Source organism: Eimeria maxima, genomic scaffold, assembly GCF_000499605.1.
Source record: "Eimeria maxima Weybridge genomic scaffold, Emw_scaff65, whole genome shotgun sequence".
In the NCBI taxonomy this organism is placed as follows: Eukaryota; Apicomplexa; class Conoidasida; order Eucoccidiorida; family Eimeriidae; genus Eimeria; species Eimeria maxima.
The window spans coordinates 1-19,435 of NW_013566665.1; the positions used below are offsets into that span (position 1 = coordinate 1).

At 51.4% G+C, this 19,435-nt stretch overlaps 3 protein-coding genes across 3 annotated transcripts; 2 read left to right on the forward strand and 1 right to left on the reverse strand.

Moving 5' to 3' along the window:
• Window positions 1–157: 157 nt before the first annotated feature.
• Window positions 158–7,797, forward strand: EMWEY_00009820 (SNF2 family N-terminal domain containing protein, putative; the record flags this gene model as incomplete). Its single annotated transcript, XM_013482516.1, has 13 exons — window positions 158–355; window positions 574–681; window positions 824–1,002; window positions 1,221–1,576; window positions 1,764–1,989; window positions 2,188–3,242; window positions 3,453–3,644; window positions 3,919–4,171; window positions 4,332–4,828; window positions 4,986–5,098; window positions 5,297–6,372; window positions 6,490–6,630; window positions 6,880–7,797. Coding segments are annotated over 13 exons (5,312 nt in total), but the record flags the coding sequence as incomplete, so codon positions are not given.
• A 2,520-nt stretch (window positions 7,798–10,317) lies between these two features.
• EMWEY_00009830 (hypothetical protein, conserved) lies at window positions 10,318–13,590 on the forward strand (the record flags this gene model as incomplete). Its single annotated transcript, XM_013482517.1, has 9 exons — window positions 10,318–10,410; window positions 11,042–11,176; window positions 11,364–11,488; window positions 11,662–11,770; window positions 12,051–12,182; window positions 12,779–12,874; window positions 13,009–13,125; window positions 13,232–13,345; window positions 13,486–13,590. The coding sequence occupies 9 exons, from the start codon at window positions 10,318–10,320 to the stop codon at window positions 13,588–13,590; spliced, it is 1,026 nt and encodes a 341-aa protein (XP_013337971.1).
• A 712-nt stretch (window positions 13,591–14,302) lies between these two features.
• EMWEY_00009840 (hypothetical protein, conserved) lies at window positions 14,303–18,949 on the reverse strand (the record flags this gene model as incomplete). Its single annotated transcript, XM_013482518.1, has 1 exon — window positions 14,303–18,949. The coding sequence occupies one exon, from the start codon at window positions 18,947–18,949 to the stop codon at window positions 14,303–14,305; it is 4,647 nt and encodes a 1,548-aa protein (XP_013337972.1).
• Window positions 18,950–19,435: the final 486 nt, after the last annotated feature.

Sequence of the window (19,435 nt, forward strand, 5' to 3'; positions counted from 1 at the left end):
ATATATATATAATATATATATATATATAGGCATAGCTGTTGTTGACCCTTTTCTGTATACGTTGGCCGTCTTGCTGTCCTTGTTTTGTGCATTTTTGTCTTTTCTTTCTTTCCTTTGTTCATTTAAATTGTTTTTTTCCTTTGCGTCTTGTGTATAGGTTTGGGTAAGACGATCCAGACCTTATGCTTTCTTTCCTACCTGAGCGCCATGAAGGTCGACGGCCCGCACCTAATTGTTGTTCCGCTTTCCACTGTCGGCAATTGGCTGCACGAAATTCACCGCTTTACTCCTTCTCTTACACACATTAAGATTTGCGGCTCCCGAAACGAACGCCAACACGCCATGCAAGATCGCTGTGAGTTGCAGTGTTTTTCTTGTTGTTGTTTGTTTGTTCTTGTTTTTTTTTTTTTATATATCTTTTTTGGCGGTGATGGTGGTTTTATTCGTGTTTGTTGCATAGGGGCTAGATGGCCGACGAGGCCTTTTCGTTTACTCGTTCATGCCGGTGCGTTTTGTCGATGCCGATGGCTGTTTAAGGAATTTGTACATTTTGTGCTTTTTTTTTCTTCTCAGTGGCGGCAAAGGGTCTTTATGACTTGTACGTCACAACCTATGAGACAGTGAAGAGCGAAGAGGAATTCTTCGTCGAGCAAATTCCCCATTGGCAGTGTATTGTCCTAGGTACGTCAAGGGTTTGGGTTCTGTTGCCACCCCCTAGGGATGTAATCATGGACTAGATGATGTTAGATCGGCTTGATTCTTTCCTTGTTGTGTATTTATTTATTTGTCTATTCACTGATGTCTCTGTTTCCTTTTTTTGCAGATGAAGCTCATCGTATAAAGAACGCTTCCGGGGCAATTCGACACTCGCTTGATCGAGTGCAGGGGAATATGCGGCTTCTGCTTACGGGTACCCCGTTACAGAACAACGCACAGGAGTTGTTTACTCTCATCAACTTCCTTATGCCTGATGTTTTCAGGGATTCTCTCGTCATTGAACAGGTAATCACCGTTTCCTCTTGTTTTGCCCCAGTGGCGTTGCTTGGTTGTTGTGTCTTTGGTTTCCTTCGACCAAGTGGATTTTTTCTGTGCCCGTTAGCACCAGCATCTCCCCGTATCACATTGGTCGTTTATTCAGCACACTGTGCCTCTCCCCAGCTTCTCGTGAAGGATCTGGTGTCCTCGTTGTTTGTGTTCATCTCTCCTTGTGTTTTTCACAGGCCTTCGCGCAGAACGCCAAGTCCGCAGCCGGGAAGTCGGGTGGCAAGCAGCCCCGTGGGCGTTCAAAAGCGGCGGCATTGGCGGAGATGGATGTGGATACGATGTTTAAACAGGAGGATTTGAACAAGATACGGCAGCTGTTAGACCGCGTCATGTTGCGGCGTCTCAAGGAACAGGCCATTGCTTTGCCGCGAAAGGTCTTCCATGATATTTGGCTGCCAATTTCCGATTTGAGCGCAAAGTGGTATCGCAGACTCCTTGAAATCAAATCCCTTCAGGAGGAAGCCCGTTCTAACTCCGCCAGAGTCAACTTCAGAAAGATGCTCGGGCTCGTCATCAAGATGCGAATCTTGTGGTGCGTCAGTGGGTGATGCTTTTTGCTGTCTTAGGGGGACATCTATGCGATTTTCTTTGAGTACATGTTGAAACTATTTAACGAGTGCGGAAATTGTTCAGAAAACGGTGTATGGTATTCATGCTGTGGACTCTTGTGTTGGATGAACAACGTAGCATGATGTACTCACATTTGCGTGTATTTTCAGCGCTCACCCCAAAGGCGTTTGTGCAAGGGAGTCGCAACTGCAGCGATTGCAGGCTTTCTTTAGCCAAGAAGACCCAGCGCTTCAGGAAGAGGTGACAAAGGCAGCTAGGGAGTTGCAGGCCGTTGAAGGCGCGGCGCACCTCGCAGGCTCCTCGAAGTTGCTGTTTTTGGACAAATTGATGTGCCACTTGCATTTCTTGAACTGCAAATATGTGCCGGCCTACGAGGTGAGGGAGACCCCTCCGTGCCCTTCTTTCTTTTTGTTCGGAGCTGTTTCTATCATGCCCAGCCGTAGGCAACATTTTTACTTTGAAGGACATCAGAAATAGCACAGCGTGTTGCCATGTCTACGTAACTGTCGTATGCGTGCGGACGAGCTTTTCGCTATAGTATATGTTGCTGCTGTTTTGCGGTGTACACCTCAGAGGGACTACATGGCTCACAAGAACGACGCGGCCACTTACGAGTTTTACAAGCGGCATGAGGAGGCGGTACTGACGGCGTTGGCAGAGGGGAGAAAACCCCCACGACGACCGAAGCGCAGCGAACTGATCGGCATTCCCGAGTATAGGGCGTTGTTGGAGAGGGGTATGCCGAACAGAGACCTGACAACAGCGAGGGATGAGTCGTTTCTTAAGGAGGGGCTCTTCGCTGCTGAACCCGTGATGCCAACGAAGGATTCATGTAACCCCGAACTGCAGGAACGAAAGAGAGGTCAGGGAGAAGATGATGACGTATCGGATAACGAGGGAGTAGGCAAACGGAAACAAGAACCCGCAGATGCAGACGTATCAGATGCAGATGCTGTGGCCGCACAAACGTCTGCAGAGGATCAGCCTCGCAGCAGGACCGAGCGGCGCGCCCGACGAAACCTGATTGTGGACGACGATGATCTGGTGCCGGTAGACAGCGGTGCATCCGCAGCAGCAGGACAATCCCAGGAAGGAGCAGCGGGAGGGGCAACGGACGTCGCACCTTCAACACCAACAGCTCCAGCTGGTCAGGAGGCAGGAGGGGAGACCGAAACTGCAGCAATGGCTGTGAAGAGTCCTGAAGAGAAGCGCGAAGGCGATGACAAGAGTAACTTGCCCACAGCCTGTTGCACAGGGAGCCCGGCAAGTCACAAGGACCACAAGGAGGGTGTAGATTCCCTTGAAGGGCAGCCTGTGAAGGCTGAGCCCATCGTTGCTGCAGCTTCTCAAGCACAGGCAGACGATACCAAGAGGGAAGTACTTGTCGCAACGACACCAGCCGCTGCAGGAGCAACAGCACCAGTTCAGGGCACTGAGGGCCAGACAAAGGCAGAATCGTCGCCAGACAGTGATCGCAGCGATCTAAAGAGCAACGGGGGAGATAAAGCAGCAAAAAGCGAGGCTGCCAACACTCCCAGGGTTCAGCGGCTTTTGATTTTCACGCAGTTTCAGTTGGTTTTAGATGAGCTCGAGGCGTATTGCAAATACAGGGGCTGGCGCTATCTTCGGTAAGGCAGCACAGCAGATCCCTTTGTGCCGTTGTCTGTTACTCAGGAGATTCTGCTTGCTCACCTCCCGTCATCGGGCACTTTCCCCTTCCTTGGAATGTTATGATGTGTCTCCATGCGGGTTCTCATTGTCTTCGGGGCTCTTCGTGTGCTGCAGTTTTTGCATGCACGGTGGCGTGGTCTGTTTCTTGTGGGTGCTTGCTTTCTTAGGCTGGACGGGTCCACGAACAAGTTTGTGCGGGAGTTAGACATTCGGGACTTCAACAATGACAACACATGTTACTTCGTCTATTTAATATCCACAAGGGCTGGGGGCTTAGGCATTAACCTCACTGCGGCGAACCACGTGGTGATATACGACCACGACTGGAATCCGTTCATTGATCTTCAGGCCGTCGACAGGTAAACTAGAACCGTTGCCTGGTTCGTCTGTCAGGCGCGTACTCTTTTGCTTGTCTTTAGTCTACCCTGCAGCTAGTATTTCTAATGACAATGTTCCAAGGCTTTTCATCCGTCACAGTAGTGCCGTACAATGGTAGGGCCTGTGGCAAAGTGGTGTAGAGGATGTATTGAGACGTTTTTTTCCTAGAGTAGTGCTTGCTGTGAATTAGACCCGGAAACAATGAGCTATCGACAAGCCCTTAATGCTCTTGCGGTTTTTGTTACTTCCCTGCAGAGCGCACCGCATCGGGCAGCAACGGGAAGTGCACGTTTGGTCATTGGTGAGCGAGTGGACTGTGGAGGAGCGGATGGCGTTTCGTCGGGAGCAGAAGCTGCGCCTGGACAAGTTGCTGGTGCAGCAGCAGGTAGAGGAAGAGGCGGATGCACTAGACGGCGAGGAAGGCGAAGACATCAAGGAACATAGATCCGAGAAAATATCAACTGATGAAGTCCGAAGGCTTATGCTCCACGGCAAAAAGGCAATTGTTGTACGCAACGCACAGCCACATTGATCTCCGATTCAATTTTTGCTACAACTTGAAACTGTAGCTGCAGTCTAGCCTCGATAATAATTCATTTCATGTTTATGTTCAGCATATCAGCATATTTGAGCAACACTTTGTGTTGTTTTGCCCCTTGTGTTTGCAGCAAATGGCGTCAACGGGTACTGAGGACATCGCCAATCTGTGTTTGGAGGATTTGGTTTCGCGTGCTAGGCAGCCGCTACCTGTGCTTGGGGAGGACGAGGAGCCGTTGGTTTTGGAGGGTTCGGCGTCGTTCGAGGAGGACATGGACGAGAAAAACTTGGTCGACATCAACGAGGTGATGGATGAAGAGGCCGAAGAGCGGCGCAACCAGCAGCAGCTGGCCGAGGGCACAGAGGAGCCGGCAGCGCCAGAGGGGCCGTGTGAAGGTGGTGTAGGTAAACCCTCCACCGAAGGGGAGGAGGCAAAGCCCAGCGGGAGCACTTCTCCCGGAGGGGGAGCTGAAGAGGAGGTAGAGGTCTGCGAGGCGCCGACCACAGCAGGAAGTGGCACCAAGGGAGGCCTTGAGGCGGAGCTGCAGAGCGCAGGAGTCTTGTGGCGCTCCGGAAGAGAGCGCAAAAAGCCTGTGGCCCTTTACGTGCCTCAGGAGTTCACGCAGAGGTGAGTAGCGGTATATCTACTTTGCTACCGCGTGGTGTTTTGACATCGTCTTTTGAATACGTCGCTTGGTCCCGCGTCAGTTCTTCTAAATTCGAATTCCCCCGTAGTGGCCTTGCCAGTTGGGTCTGTGTGCTACTGTGTGTGCGCTATGCCTCAGAGAGGAGCGACGGAAGCTGCGTCACGAGACGCGGTGCTTTGTGTGCGGCAACGGAAAGGATCACGTACAGAGCTCGGTGGACCGAGAGGGGAAACCGGTGGAGGTGGCGTATGGTGATTTGGTGTGCTGCAGCGGCTGCCCGAAGGTGTATCACCGTTGCTGCGAAGGCCTGCCCAAAGATGTCAAGAAAAGCTGGCGTTGTCGTTGGCACGAGTGTTGCTTGTGCTTCCGCAAGACGTCGCAGTGCGGCAACATGCTCATTCATTGCGCCCGCTGCCCAACCTCCTTTTGCTACGATTGCTTTCCTCCAGACTACTGCCGTTATAACGTAGGCGAGGACTACTACATGCAGCTTCGACAGCGGGGCATGAACGTAACTCCGCATAACTGGATTTTGCTTCTATGCTCAAAGTGCAAAGCTGTAGAGGAGCAGCAAACGCGAAGACGGCTGACGAAGGAGGAGAAAGATCACGAGAAGTTGATGCAGCAAGAGCTGCGGCAGCAACAGCGACAACTGCATCTAGACGGTGCGAGATTGCGGCTTGAAAAGGATGAAATGAAACATTTGCAACGCCAGAGGGCAGAGGAGGAGCGGCGCCTGTTTGATCGTAAGCAAGCTGTTGATAGGCTGGATGAGGCGGCAGAGATCTCATTGAGACAGGCGTACCAACGGCTTTTCCCTGAAGCCTTCCTTGCGGAGATCGAGAAGAGATCGGCCGCAGCAAAAGCAGCACAGAGAGCTTCCCGAGAGGCTGCTGTAGCCGAGGCGATGAATGCTGCTGCTGCTGCGGGAGCCGATGGGCAAGCTGCCCTGGCGTCAGCAGCAGCTGCAGCGATAAAGAAGGCGTCGAAGAAACCGACGAACCAACTGGCGAACATGAAGCTTCCCTCTCAGAGTCTTTCGGTTTGTGACAACTGTCGCTTCCCTTGCCATGGCGTCAAGGAGTACCCAGGCCCGTGCTGCTTTCCAGATGAAGTCATCCAAAAATTCGTGGCTCGCGCGAGGCCAGCCTCGCAGTCCGAACCGAACTCAGGAGGGGGAGGCGCAGGAGCAGCAGGGGGAGCAGACGGTGTTATAGAACTGGACGCCTCTCCTGGAGAGGGCGGAACGGCGAAAGAGGGTTCCGATGCATCTGCTTCTCCTGGCATTCCACAGAGTGCATTGAGAGCGCTTGCGAGCTCAGCCGCCTTGCTGCAGGGCGGGTTTCCGGATGCGGGAGGGTCTGCTTCGGCAACTGCAGCAGCCGCAGCTGCTGCTGCAGGCTGTGATCAGAGAGTGAAGTACATGCAACGGCAAGTCTGTGCGGCGTGCCATGAGTGGCGGATTGGGAAGCGGTCCCACACACGAAAGCACTGTCTGACGCTCACGGCAGAGCAACGCCAGGAGGTAAGGCTTGATGTTCGCGATTCCCCCAATCTCTTTTTTGTCCTTCATTGCACTGTGATAGATCGTCCTGTACGAAACTCACCGAAGCTGCTATGTCTTGTGTGTTCCTTGTTGCAGTATGATGAACGGCGAGCTAAAATGCTTCTTGTCGCGGAGTTGCTGCGTACGAAGGATCCCATCCCCGACGCAAACCCGGGTGCATACCCATCGGCATCTCCTCAGCGACTCAAAGCATTCTTCCAGCAGTACCAGGAAGCGGTGAGGCATTGCTTCTTCACAGTTTTTCTTCTGTCGCTGTTTTGTTTATAGTATGCATTTTATCGCACATTGTGTTTTGTTTGTTGCTGCGCGTGAAAACGATATGGCATCGTCTGCACCGTTTTTCAGTTTAGGGTTTAGTGTTTGGGGTGGTGTGTTCCTCCTGTTGAAGAACAGCTTTTCCTGCGGTGTTCGACGAGTTTCTTAAGATGTTTTCTGTTCTTATTGGTTTGTTTATGTGTGCAACAGGCTGACCGAATATTGGAAGAATGTATGGTGGCTGCTGGTCTTCAGCACGCCATCGCTTCGCGTTTCACCTCAAGCAAGAAGGTCGTGCCGTCTCCCATTGGTCAAGCCCCTGTTGCAGCAGGCCAGGGATCCCAGAACAATGTACCATCGCTAAACAGCGTGGCTGCGAGTAAAGATCGCATTTCCATGATTTTGAACCGTAGCAAGGAGATGCTGCTCATGAAGCGGCATATGGAACTGCAAGTGTTGGCGACTCTTTCAGCCGCGAATGGACGAGGTCCTGGGCCGAATTTAGCTAACCTGAACAACGACCAGAAGAAACTTCTTGGTAGTTCAGGTGAAGGGGAGAAGCCGCTTATGACACCACCGTCAGACACCAACAGCGAAGTGGAAGTGATCGGAGTCTCAAGGGTGGGTGCGCCTACGGCAGACGTTTCGTCTGTTGCTCCAGGGGCGAACTGCGCCCCAACTGTTGCAGAAGCTGTCCCTACAGCTGCTGGTGCAGTTGCTGCGCCGGAAGGTGCAGTAAAGGCGGCTGTCGGTAAACGGCAAAGCGCTGATGCACCGAATAGCGGCGCCCGCGGCGCCACCGTTGCGGCACTTCCTGCCGCTTCGAAACGGCAACGAAGAACGGTACCCATCAAGACGGCAGATGCAGTGGCGGCGTATGTACAAGCAGCGGAAATGGGGGGCGGCTCTATTGCTGCATCAGCTGTAGCGGCGGCGGTGAAGCAGAAGCCGATTATTGAGTTTTTCAAGTCCAGGAACAAAGCGGCAGCCTCAGCTATTGGAGGGTTAACGAAGCAGCCCTTGCTAGCCGGGGCCGGAGGGCAAGGAGCCTCGCGTCCGGGAGGAATGGCTGGTGCAACTTTAGCCTCCTGGGGCCCTAAACCAGCCTCAGACACAGAGAGCGATTGATTCTTCTGCGCCGTCTCTTTTTGTGATGTAGACACGGGCAGCGAAGGAGACACATGAGTGGCTCCACATTCGACTTCGAGCTAGGTCTAGCGCCCTGTTGTATAGTATGTACTTACTCGGCGGCTCGCAAACCACCAACACGGGACGCTGAAGCACTAATTGAGGGACCGGTGCATGTCAATGACTGATTGGGGGCAACAACGCACAGGTTGGTTGCTCACATACCGTGCAGTGTTCGCCTTTGCCGCGTAGCCGCTCTCCCATGTGGCTGTGTGTGCCTGGTAGGGAGCCTTAAGGCAGCTTTTGCTTAATAGGGCACTCCGTCGCCTATCCCACACATGTCTCAGCAGCAGCAGTGTCCGCATGCTGTGTTTTGCATTGTGTTGGGGTGGCTGCTGTTGCTGTTCTTTCCTCTGGCGTTGGGCGCGCGAAGCGTTGTGGAAACACTACCCGTGAAGTTTCAGGGTAGTTGTTTTCGACTGCCGGTGCGCCTGCACATTACATGGTTTTCAAGTGGACGCTGAACTTGAAATGGGCCTGGCAGTGACCAGGATGTTTGCGGCCGCAGTGGCATTTCAATAATTAACTCATCACCGCTGCTTAGCCACGAGTTGCGCTGTTCAACTACGCTGCATTGCAGAAGAGCATCCCAAGTTGCTATCGCTTCCGTCTAGCGAGCTGCGCAGTCTACTCCTTCCCTCTGTGCATCGGTATAGGCAGAAGCAGCGAAGAGGTAACACGGTACTTTCCGAACGGTATGATGGTTGTTAGGACACTGCGCGTATCTCTGTCAGCACATCCCTGTTGATGCAATTTCGCTCAAGCCCATGTACAGCTGTCCATGCAGGAACAGGGTCGCCTTCTACAGGCGACACTGGCAGGGAACCCAGGCAAACAGCATCGGCTTATATATGCGCAAGGGTCAACAGAAGGCCAAACTGTAGCCATTCGCGATAGGAAACAACTCGAACGGGGCGCTTAAACCTTGAGCAGCGCACGCCTGCGGCAGGGGAGGTTCGACTTAGCCAGTTCGCCGAAGCAGTAGATCTAGGTATCGCTTTTTATGATACATTCCGGGCAAATGTTCTAAAGCAAAAGAGCTTAAGGGGAACTGCTCAGTACTGCGACGGCTATTTCTCTGAAGGCAGGCCTCGTAAGCTGTGGGTCTCCGCGTAATCACGACGGTGTTCAAAAGCAGACCATTGCAATTGGGTATTAAGCCCCACAACTGCAGGAAATGAATGCTTAGAAAACGGAACTGGTGCCTCATCCGACCACTTTGTTTCCCTGCACTCCCCAGTTGTCCCTCAGCAGAAGCAAACACCATTCATCTGGTGCCGCTCTTCCCCGCTCGTATCTAGCAGGTTGGCGGGTCGACCATGCACAGCTCACTCTCTCTGTCACATCTAGGACACATGCACATTCCAGATAACAGTTCGTATCTGTTCATATTATCGGATTCCAACTCAATACGTCCGTGGACGTACGCAACGCTAGCAGCTCCTACCTGCCTCCTTTGTTGCTGCAGGAGTACATGACGGGAGCTTGAACGGCGAATGCGAGATTTGCTTCAGTCACGTTTTTCACACAGCATTAAGATAGAGGGGGATCCGGGGATCACACAAGTTCTGTAGCTGGAGGGACACGCGGGGTGCGGGCACAGTGAACCAGGGCAATGGCATCGCAAAGTAACTAGGTTGGTACAAGCCCCATCAGACTCGGCTTATTCATGGCAATGCGTCAAAAAAACGGACTTAGAGCGTTCGTGTGCCTCGAGGCATGGAACGGTTCGGCGGTATGGGACCCAGACCCACGGCAGGGCCCCGCAGCCAATATGCGCGCAGGCAGCATATGCAACACCGGATAAAATCGAGAACAGAAGTGCTAGGCATCTCTTTTCCTATAATGTTTAATGTATACTAAGAAGCTGAGCTCCGGTGGAAGTGTCATTGACTCAATACCAGCGCGAGTCCATCAATAGCGAGCACCTGCGGGTCACCAGCCTTCAGGGCACGCGAATCCCAAGCAGCTAAACCCGCTTATTTCTAGGTATCAAGTATGTTTACAGCTGAACACTTAATAGCATTGCCGTCTATGTGAATTGAGAGTTCGTGGGTCAGCTAGAGTATTTATCTATGCTCAGGAGACGGTAGCGGCAGAGTCTCGCCACCTTGGTCTACAAACATTTGCACTTTGACTTAACAAGTCGAACGGGGAACAAAACGTGGTGTGTACAAGATTCTTCTAGACATACCCGTGCCTTCCACAACCCCAACTCGGGAGCATAGCAGTGTCTGAGCGCCCCAGATTATTACGATGATGTACCCACCGAGACAAATTGCACGCAGGGACCCCTGGACAACAACGTAAGCCACTCAGGAATTGTCGCTTCGTTGAGAACCAGCGAGGCTTACTCATAGAGTTCCTTCACCACTCGTTTCCAAAGCAACAATACTATCTCCCCATCCGTGCGGTCGCTCGGCCAGGGTCCACGCAACCTACCTCAAGCCTAGCCGCTTTATGGATGCTTCGCGCCAACAGAAGCTGCTACAACAGAAGAAAGAGGAGGAGAAAAATCACCACTTGGTCAAATTACAAACCATGACAGCAAAGGTTAGCTCCTTTCACTGCTTCACTGTGTAGCCCGAAGTGAAACGCAAATCGTAGTCTTGGTAACATCAGAGATCTGGGGGGCAAGTAGAAGGCCAGGATAGGTGCATTTGCCTGGCAACCGGCACCAACAACAAGGGTTTCACGCATTTTTTTCGATAAACAGGGCAGCTGCTGTTCCCAGAGCTTAGCCGTTTTTCTTGGAAGAGGCTGTAAGGACGTCTCTTGTCCAATTCGTTAATGTTAACTGGGAGTAGGCGTTTCACGTGGCTGTGCAGAGAGCAAACGGGTTGTCAAACCTGTCCTATAGCCGCGAAGCACCAGCAACGCAGGCGGAAGATTCCAGTTCTTCGACTTCACCGGACAAGCCTCTTGCCGCGTCAAATGTAACGGAAACACATATGTAAAGTGTTATTGATCCACTGTTGAGTTCAGAGCATAGTCGTTCTCCCTTGTCCCAATTGAGAAAGCTCATTTGCTGTTCAGCGACCGGGTAACAGCAGTCTCATATCAAATGGTATGAGCCAGACATTGTTGTCTCCTGCTCGCAAGTTCAGCGCAACTACTGTACAATGCAGAGATCCCATTCTCCTATTACACAACAACGATGCTGGTGGACGCATGTTCTGCCTAGGTTGAAGAAGGCACAGCAAAGAACACAGAAGAGCCTCTCCAAGGGGCGGAAGCGCTGTCACCAGGTGACGACGCTGCTCCGCTACAACACCGAAAGACTACAAAGGAGCTCACTGAAGAGTTCAAAAACTTAAATGTGAGGTTCCGCCAATTGAAACAGCACACACAAGTGCTGCACGTAAAGCCCCTTATCTTGGAAATGTGTGAAATTCCAGCGGCAGCAACATATGTGTTTAGCATGAACGATTCTGATTCTGAAAAGTCCTCCTGCCAATGGGCAGCGGTTCTTAGCGTGCCTGGGCACGCTCTGCACGTTTTTGCAGTGGGCAAAGGTGGATGAATATAACTCTTTCAAGGCGAAGTTAGAAGAGCAAGCATGCGCACAAGAGCGCCTTAGGAGAAAAAATTGGCTGCGAAACGAACTCGAGGCCCAACTTGAGGAGCAGCGGTGAGTGAGTTAGCAATTTCTAAAGGCAGGTTTCATTTGTACCTCCCCCCCTCGAATATTTTATGGGGGAAGTTGCAGCAGAAATTGGAATGAATGGCCTACTGCAGAACAGTAGGCCCCTAGTTGATGCTGAAGCTACTTTACGCACGCCACCGGCGATTGTGTTTCTGAAGGCGCCAAAAAGAGGCTGCAAAGCAAGATGACCTCGAATGCGCGAAGAAGCTTCAGCAGGACCTAGAACAGTGGAGGTTCGTCAATATTTCAAACGTAACTTTCTCTCAAGTATAATCTTAAGTTAAAGTAACTGCAGCGCATTGTGCTTCCGAGTTTAGGGAGCAGGAACGTGCAAAGCAGAAAGCTGCATATGAAAAGATGTTGCTTCAAAAGGAGGTTCTTGATGCGCAGATGCAAGAAAGGTATAAGCTTGAGGAAGTAAGTGGTTGCTCACCAATGGTGCGTGGTAGAACAACGGTAGCAAAACAAGGGTAAATCGGGGTGTTCCAGTATGCTGGAGGCTCCCAAAATTGTAAAAAGCAGAAAGTCATATGTTAAACCTGTACAGGAATCCAAAGCGGAACAGTTGCGGGAAAGTCGTGAAATCCTTGAACAGGTCTCAAGGGACATCGAAACTGAGAAACGGATGGCTTTGAAAGCAAAACAGCAAAAGGCTCGTGCTATGCAGGAAATCTTGGAAGTTAGTTCTCTGCAGTGTTAGTAGTAGTAGGTTGTGGTAGTAGTAGTAGTCGTGGTAGCTTGCCTTGTCACCCACACCACACACAGTGCTCTCCATGACCTATAGTGTGCTCTCACGAGACTTACTTTGGCGAAACTTTGCACCAAGAGCGCCGGTTGGAAGGTACCACTAAATGTGAATTTCACTCAATGGATTCAGTGAAGTTTGCTCCAGGTGACGGCTGCGGAACGTCGACTAGCAGAAGCACGGGCAAAGAAAGAACAAGAAGAGGACATGCGTCTTCTGGAACTGAGCGTCCGCTTAGAGAAGGAGGCAGCCGAGCGGTCTAAACGAGAGCGCCAGATGTTACTCAATTTACATCAAAGCCGGGCCGACAAAATCGCCATGCTAGCGACGGTTGACAAGGCAAGAGGAAGTTCCTAAGGCCCGGCTTTTATCTAAACACTCGCCTAGATATGCTGAGGTGCCTCGCGATAAGCTACGATGCCGCGTGCGCTCTTGCATTTCTATGCGAAAAGAATAAGAGCCCTCATTATGTTGCGGGAGCAACACTGCCGGTCCGCCTGCGGAAGGGCTGTGTTGCGGCGTGTTTCCAGAAAGAGTTGGCCACGCAGTGTGCGCTGAAGAGGGATGCTGCTGACCAAGCTCGAAAGGAAGCCATGGAGAAGGAAGCTGCGGCCCGGAAGAAGGCGGTACACAACCAAATACATTTCGTCAAGGCTGTAGTTGGTGGCATCCTATGTATGTGCACTCCCCATACAAATGCAGGAAACGCTGAGTTAACTATGCGCAATTGCAGTTGGGAGTGCCCTTGTGGTGGACACAGGAGCAGCTAAAGGTCCATGAGTTCCTCAAATTTCAACAGGAAGAAAAAGAACGCCAGAAGAGAATTGAGAAACAGGAGCGCTACGAAATACAAAGGCAGCAAGAGCTCGATGCAGAAGTGAGCAACCACACCACAGTAAAACTTTCAGAAGTAGCTCGTGCACTGAAGTGTAGGACAAACTTTGCGAACCATTTGTATTTGCGCCTGCGAAATACACTTTCAGGAGTACAAAAGGAAGCAGGAACTGGAGCTTCGCAGCAGGAGAGAACTCTGCAAACGTCAGCAGGAGCTGCTTATCCAGCAGATGGAGGAGAGGAAGCTGAACAAGGATATTCTAGTGAGCAGGATATCCGACAACGACCAATGCAAAATGCCACCGTAACAGCTCTTGCTCCTTTGGCAATGACCTATCAAAGCAAGACGAAGTACACACTGCACCATTTGTTGTAGCTCTCCATCTGTGCTCTTGGTGCGCAGGTAAGCCAGACGGAGATGAAGCTTAATCGGCGCCTTCTTGAGGAAGTCAACGACTATCTGGCCCACAAACAACCCGTCCAAGACTTGAAGTCCACCGAACGCTAGCATTTGGCAGGTGGCCTGACTGGTGCCGGAGCTGCAACAGATTTAACTGCCACTAGCACAGAGCTGCGTTATGTGCATTCGCTTGTCAAAATTGCTCCACTGCTGAAACTCTTTGGTTTGCAACTAATACTACTTATTGGAAGTAATCTGGAGTGGTCGTTAGACGGCCCGACTATCGGAATCGCTCTAAAAGTTCTGCGTCAGCGGAACAGCCCCGTAACACATTTGCAACAACTGCTTCATAAATGCGTACTCTGTAGGCCTGTTTATTGACAAAACCTGAGTATCCGAGCAAATGCACGGTGCAGGGCACGGCTGCCACTGAAAATGCTTGGGGTTCGTTCCCAAGAGGTTGATGCAAAGCCAATGTGTAGCGACGTAACTGAGGATAGGTTCCAAACGTATCCCATCATCTACAGCCTCACTACTGAAGGCAATTTGTAAGAGAAGATAAGCTAAAATCCGTTAAAAATGGAGATGTGCCTACATACTCTTTAAATCAGAGCAAGGAGTCTTTCATGACTTGACACAAACATCGGACCATATGCATGTATCCATGAGCAAGAGCTCTGATATCATGGGCCATAGTGGGAAGTGTCCCGAAATGCAAGTCTCAAGAAGCGAGATGCTCGCGTGTCTCATGCTCCAGTTGCGTCCATCTAAAGTCATTGGTAATCATCCAGTGAGCTTGAGAGCCCCAAATGGGCAGTGGTTATTCTTCGTTGGCTTTTCTGGTAGGAGAGGCTGATGCGTAGCGTTGTTTGATCATGTTGATGCGCGTCATCTTGTAATGCAGATGAGTGTTACCTAAAGAGCCTACGAGGTCTTCAACTTTTGGTGGGGGGGGTATGTGGGAGAAGTCAAGAGGTTTTATGATTCGCCTGCTCATATACTGTTTGAGGTCTTCGCCGCGCGAGTTGGGCATGGAATGAACTTCCGTGGAAACTGGGGCCTCTGTGCTCTCTTGAGGGTACAGGAACACAGTGGGACCCTTTTCAGGGTCATGGGAAGGAACATATTCCCAAACATTACGCATTGCTGTTGCGTTTACGGGGGCGTTGTTCGGTTCCTCTGATATTTTTTCTTGGCTTTCGTCTTCTGTGGTATGCCCTTGCGGCTTGGCATCCACAGTAGGATCTTCTGCCAGTTTAACGACAGTAACGGTTCCAGCGCAAGGTTTCTTGGGGGGCTCCATGCCCTTCAGCGCATACCTCGCCTCTTCAAGGGCTCGCTCAGTCTTTGCTTCCTGGACTACCATTTTCTGAATGACTTTGTTCGTTGCGTCCACGACATCCACCAGCTTGCTGTCGTCGTTAAGTGCACCTGCTTCAGCTGCTTCCAAAAGAACACCAGCTCTGACATCCTCCTCGAATTTCTGTCGTTCCTCATGTAGATAGTTGTACTTCGCTGCCTCGATGTCCTCAAGTTTTTCGTCGGAAAGTGTTGGAGGGGAAACTGAATGACCAAGGACAATGAGGCTGCTCTGTTCTTCAGGCTTTAGCGAGCGCCTTCGCTCCGCCGAGTCAATGTAGAAGAATGATTTGAAGAGAGGAAGGGGGGCATGATTCCCCTTTTCATCATGCAACAGCTGTGAAACGTTCACGAACTCCCCAGGTGCAGTGCCTGAAAGCCCTGGAATTCGGTATATCATTGTCCTCTCACTGACGTTGCCGTCGCTTTCAACTTTTTCTGTTATCTCCTCACACACTGATTCATCTTCTTCAAAGTCCAAGTCCTCCACTGAGCGAAGCCCATGCATGATTGCTTGCTGTCGAGCGGCCGCTGCTCGCCGTTGACGCGTCTGCCTGCTCCTTTCCGGAATGGCTCTGAGTGGATCATCTAGCATAATAAGAGGCAAATAAGATGACGGCATCACCCCTTGTGGAGGCATATATGCCATTTCAGCAGCCATATTCCCAGGATACAGCTGGCGTCCCTGCACAGCCGCTTCTTGCATATCTTTGGCGTACTGGTGGGCCCGCTGTACTGCCAATGAAGCATCGTTTATAACGCATTGATCAACACCGGCTAGCATGAACTTGGCGAGGACACCGTCTTTATGAGAGCCAGTCACATCCTTTATCTTGGCCCGAGCAGCGGCCTGCGCTTTCATGCATTCAACACGCTCCTTTAGTGCTTTGTTCCTTTCCTTTAGCATTTTGAGGCGTTCTTCTTCAGCCTGGCGTTTCCTCTCTTGTTCCTTAGCAGCCTCTTCCAGTGCCCTCTTACGTTCCGCCTGTTGCTCCTCAAGTTTTTCTGCAGCTTGGACAATCGTGTATTGAGCAGTGTGGGCATATCGGTGCAGAATCGAGAGCTGCGGTAGGTCGCCCTTCTCACGACACCGCTGCAGGTATTCGTGTGCCTGGGAAAAAGCTATGGATGCCTCATCCCACGAACCGAGACAATCCTTGACGACGTCAAGTCTCCCCTTATTAACCCACTCTTCGAATGTAGACCATCGCCCATTAAACAGAAGGACCCTCATCAAAGAGGCCAACAGGGGTGCACAATCCACGTGAAGCGCTTCCCTTGTCGTTGTTTCCACAAAGTTTATAAAAACTTCGGCATGCTTGAGCGACCTGTCGAAAATAGATTCCTTGACCGTGCCTCCCACCCATTGTCCAAGATAAAGTTGAGCAAGCAACAGATTGCAAGCCGCGTACAACCAATGCTGCGTGCCCAAAACGACTTCAATGCTTTTGATTAACGAGCCAACATCAACTGTCCACTGTGGGGTTGAAGGGAAGTTAAATTTGCTCTGCAGCTCTAAATAGAGCCGCTCGAAATAGTCTTCCATACCAATGGGCATGTCGTCATCAGTGAAGCGGCCTTTGCAGCTGCTGCACACCCAAACGCCACTGCGGTTTCTCTGGCAGTACATTGGAGGAGGTGAATGCATCTCTAGGGATTCATCCATGATTGCAGAACAACCAGAGTAGGCGTTGCTAATGGAGCGACACGTCTGCTCTTCACTCTGCGAATCCTCCAGACCCATTTCAGTGCTTCTGCTTCCGCAGGAGTTCATCGCGTAAATAGACAGGACCAACGATCCAGAAGCATCCTTCATCTTTCCCACACCAACTGAGTTGGAGCTTGTCTTCGACTCACAATCAGAAACTTCCTCAGGTGTACGGTCGCTGTTCGAAGCGGTGTCGGAGAGGTCATTAGGTCCTCTAGTGCCTTCGTCGCTAGCTAAGGAGCCTTCGCCGCATTGACTTTGTACTTCTTCCCCAGTTTCCGAAAATACCCGACTAGCATCCGGCATGAAGGCCTTCTCATCATCCGCTGGTTCGCTGGACACTTCAGATACCTCCGCCTCTTCATCGCTTGACTGCAGGGCGGCTTTGCTGCTATCATCATCGGAAGCGGGAGCTGATGTGTCTTCGACGTCTGTATTGGTCAGCTCTCCAGATGCTGTAGCTCTCTTGTCTCCAACCTTCAGCTGGCCATTTTCATCCTCAGATTTCTCGTTACTTTCTCCATGCAAGTCATTCGATGAGGGAGCAGAAGGGGGTTTTGCATGGGAGTCGACAATCTTGAGCTTTATAGGGCGGCAGGAAGGACAGAGAATGCGCCTTTCCTTCTCGTTCATACAACCACACCGGGTGCACTTGCACGTGAAACACTTAGTCTGCAAGAGACGTTTGCTACGGAATGAAGCTGAAGCGTAAAGCTGGTCGATATACGTCATCGAGATTACCTCACCAGGTGAAATATCACGGGTGGCGAAATAAACCAAAAGCCCATCCAGGTTCCGGTAGGTGACATTGGGTTCGCACGAGTGATTCACCATGGCAGCCTTTGGGTAGAGGCCCCACCGGCCAGTGGAAGGCAAACCATGGGCATTTCGTTTCATCTTCGCCAGGAACAACTTGAATGGCTTGGCCATCTCAATGTGTTTATTGGCCCGGGCCATGAGAATGCACCACATCGACTCATCTTCCGTAAGGTCGGAAGGAAACCCCTGAAGAGAGTCCAAGGCTGCCTTCTGTTCGCTTGTCAGATTCATGAATGTCGTCCACATCGACTCAGACTCAATATCACAAGTTAGCATAGGCATTTCCACGAATACGACCTGATCCTTTTTGATATCGGTAGTGGCGAAAAGTCCTTTGCCACCTACTGAAACGTCATCACGAGTCTCGACAACTCTGTCAGCAAAAGCTGCAAGCTCCCTCCTAGACTTCTTGACCGTTTCCAGTATTTCTTGAATGAATATGGTGGCTTGCTCAGCTGGGTTATCGTCTTTGGATGCTTTTGCCTCAACAGCTGGCACACTTTCGCCTGATGTCTCTCCTTTTGGATAGAACATCTCTTGACAAAGCTTGCTGAAACACGCGTCTACTGGAGGTAGGTCAGTTGGATGTGCGTTGCCGCTTTCAGCCTCTTCCTTTGACCACACGTATGTACCCATGGTGTACACAACTGGCTTGCGCAGAGCATCGTACACATCTTTGTCTTCTTTTGTGTGAATCGCGTTGACATCTACCTTCCCGGGTGGGCGTTTTGGGATGCTTGCGATGAATTTTGCTGCTGCAGTGCTTCCCACTGCACTAGAGTCGCCCTTAGAAGCTGTAAACCTGTCTGCTTTGGGATTTGTGATGGGCTCCAGGTATATTGGAGACGGTCTGTGGCAAGCCACCTCAGGTCGGATGGAGCCCACTGCGCTTTCAGCTCCTGAGGTGCTGCTACTCTGACGGCTTATAATATTCACAGCGGAGCCTAGAGCACGCACGTGCTTACTTCCAACAACTTCGACATAATCGGGGGGCACTTCTGAAGTTTCTGCCGGTCTCTTCAGCACCTTGCCAGCGTCCCCACTAAGGGCCCCAACTCTGTCCCGAACAGGTCCCACAAAGGCCTTTGTTACCTCACGCACTGGAACTACTTGGGTGAAATCTGGGTCTTGTTTTCTGCCCAGATAGGCGGCAGCTTGCGGGCCGAGTTTGTGAGGGCGGGCCGCGACAGGTCTTGCGGGCGTTGGCAGGGGAGCGCTGACGACTTCTTCCGTCGGCGTGGGCTCCTGAGGAGGTGGCTCGACTCCTAAGATCTGACCGAGGGTGTAATCAGAGGCATGCCTGGCTGGGATGTTGAATTGTTGGAGGTTTTCGACGAGCTGCTCATATGGAATGTTGCCGGTCCCGTCAGCTGGATTTGTCCACCGCTTGATGTGGTCAGGAGCAACGGCTGCAAAGTGGCTCAACCAGTTTTGCCCTTTACAAGGTTCTTCAACTGGAGATTCCTTTTTTCCTATAGTAGGCACCACCTCTGTTTGATTGGCGGTGGAGTCGGTGGCGCCCAGAACTTTGGCAACCAGCGAGCGGAGCCCAGACAGGGGCTCAGCACGGGCAGAGTCCATGTTGAGTCTTAAATCCACCTAAAAACGGGAAGTTTATTAGCTTTAGTAGCTGGGAAATTGGAAAGGTTTGAGGTTCTGAGGATCTAGGGAGCGCTAGTCCCCGCCGCTGAGCATCGGCAGTGCCGGCAGCAGTGCAACGGTTAACGGACCAATGCTGAAGGAGCCCTGGGGGCCATGACTTAGGAATAATGACAAAGAATGGGTATTCAGAAGAGATATGTTCAAAAAAGGAAAAGAAGGTGAATGCACACGCACGTTGTAGGCTGCGGTAGTGAGCCTCCCTGCTAATGGCGAACCAGCAGCTGACCAGCCTACTCGGTGCGCCTTGCAGAGTCAATCTGCCGAGGAACCTTCGCTCAAACAAATCAAACGATTAAGTTGTAAGTTTGTGACACTTTTTCTGGATATGTATTTGAGGTAAGAGGCTACCGTTGTACAGTAGAGCCAAAAAGTGATGGCGCATCGCGTAGTCGGAGGCGCTAGCAG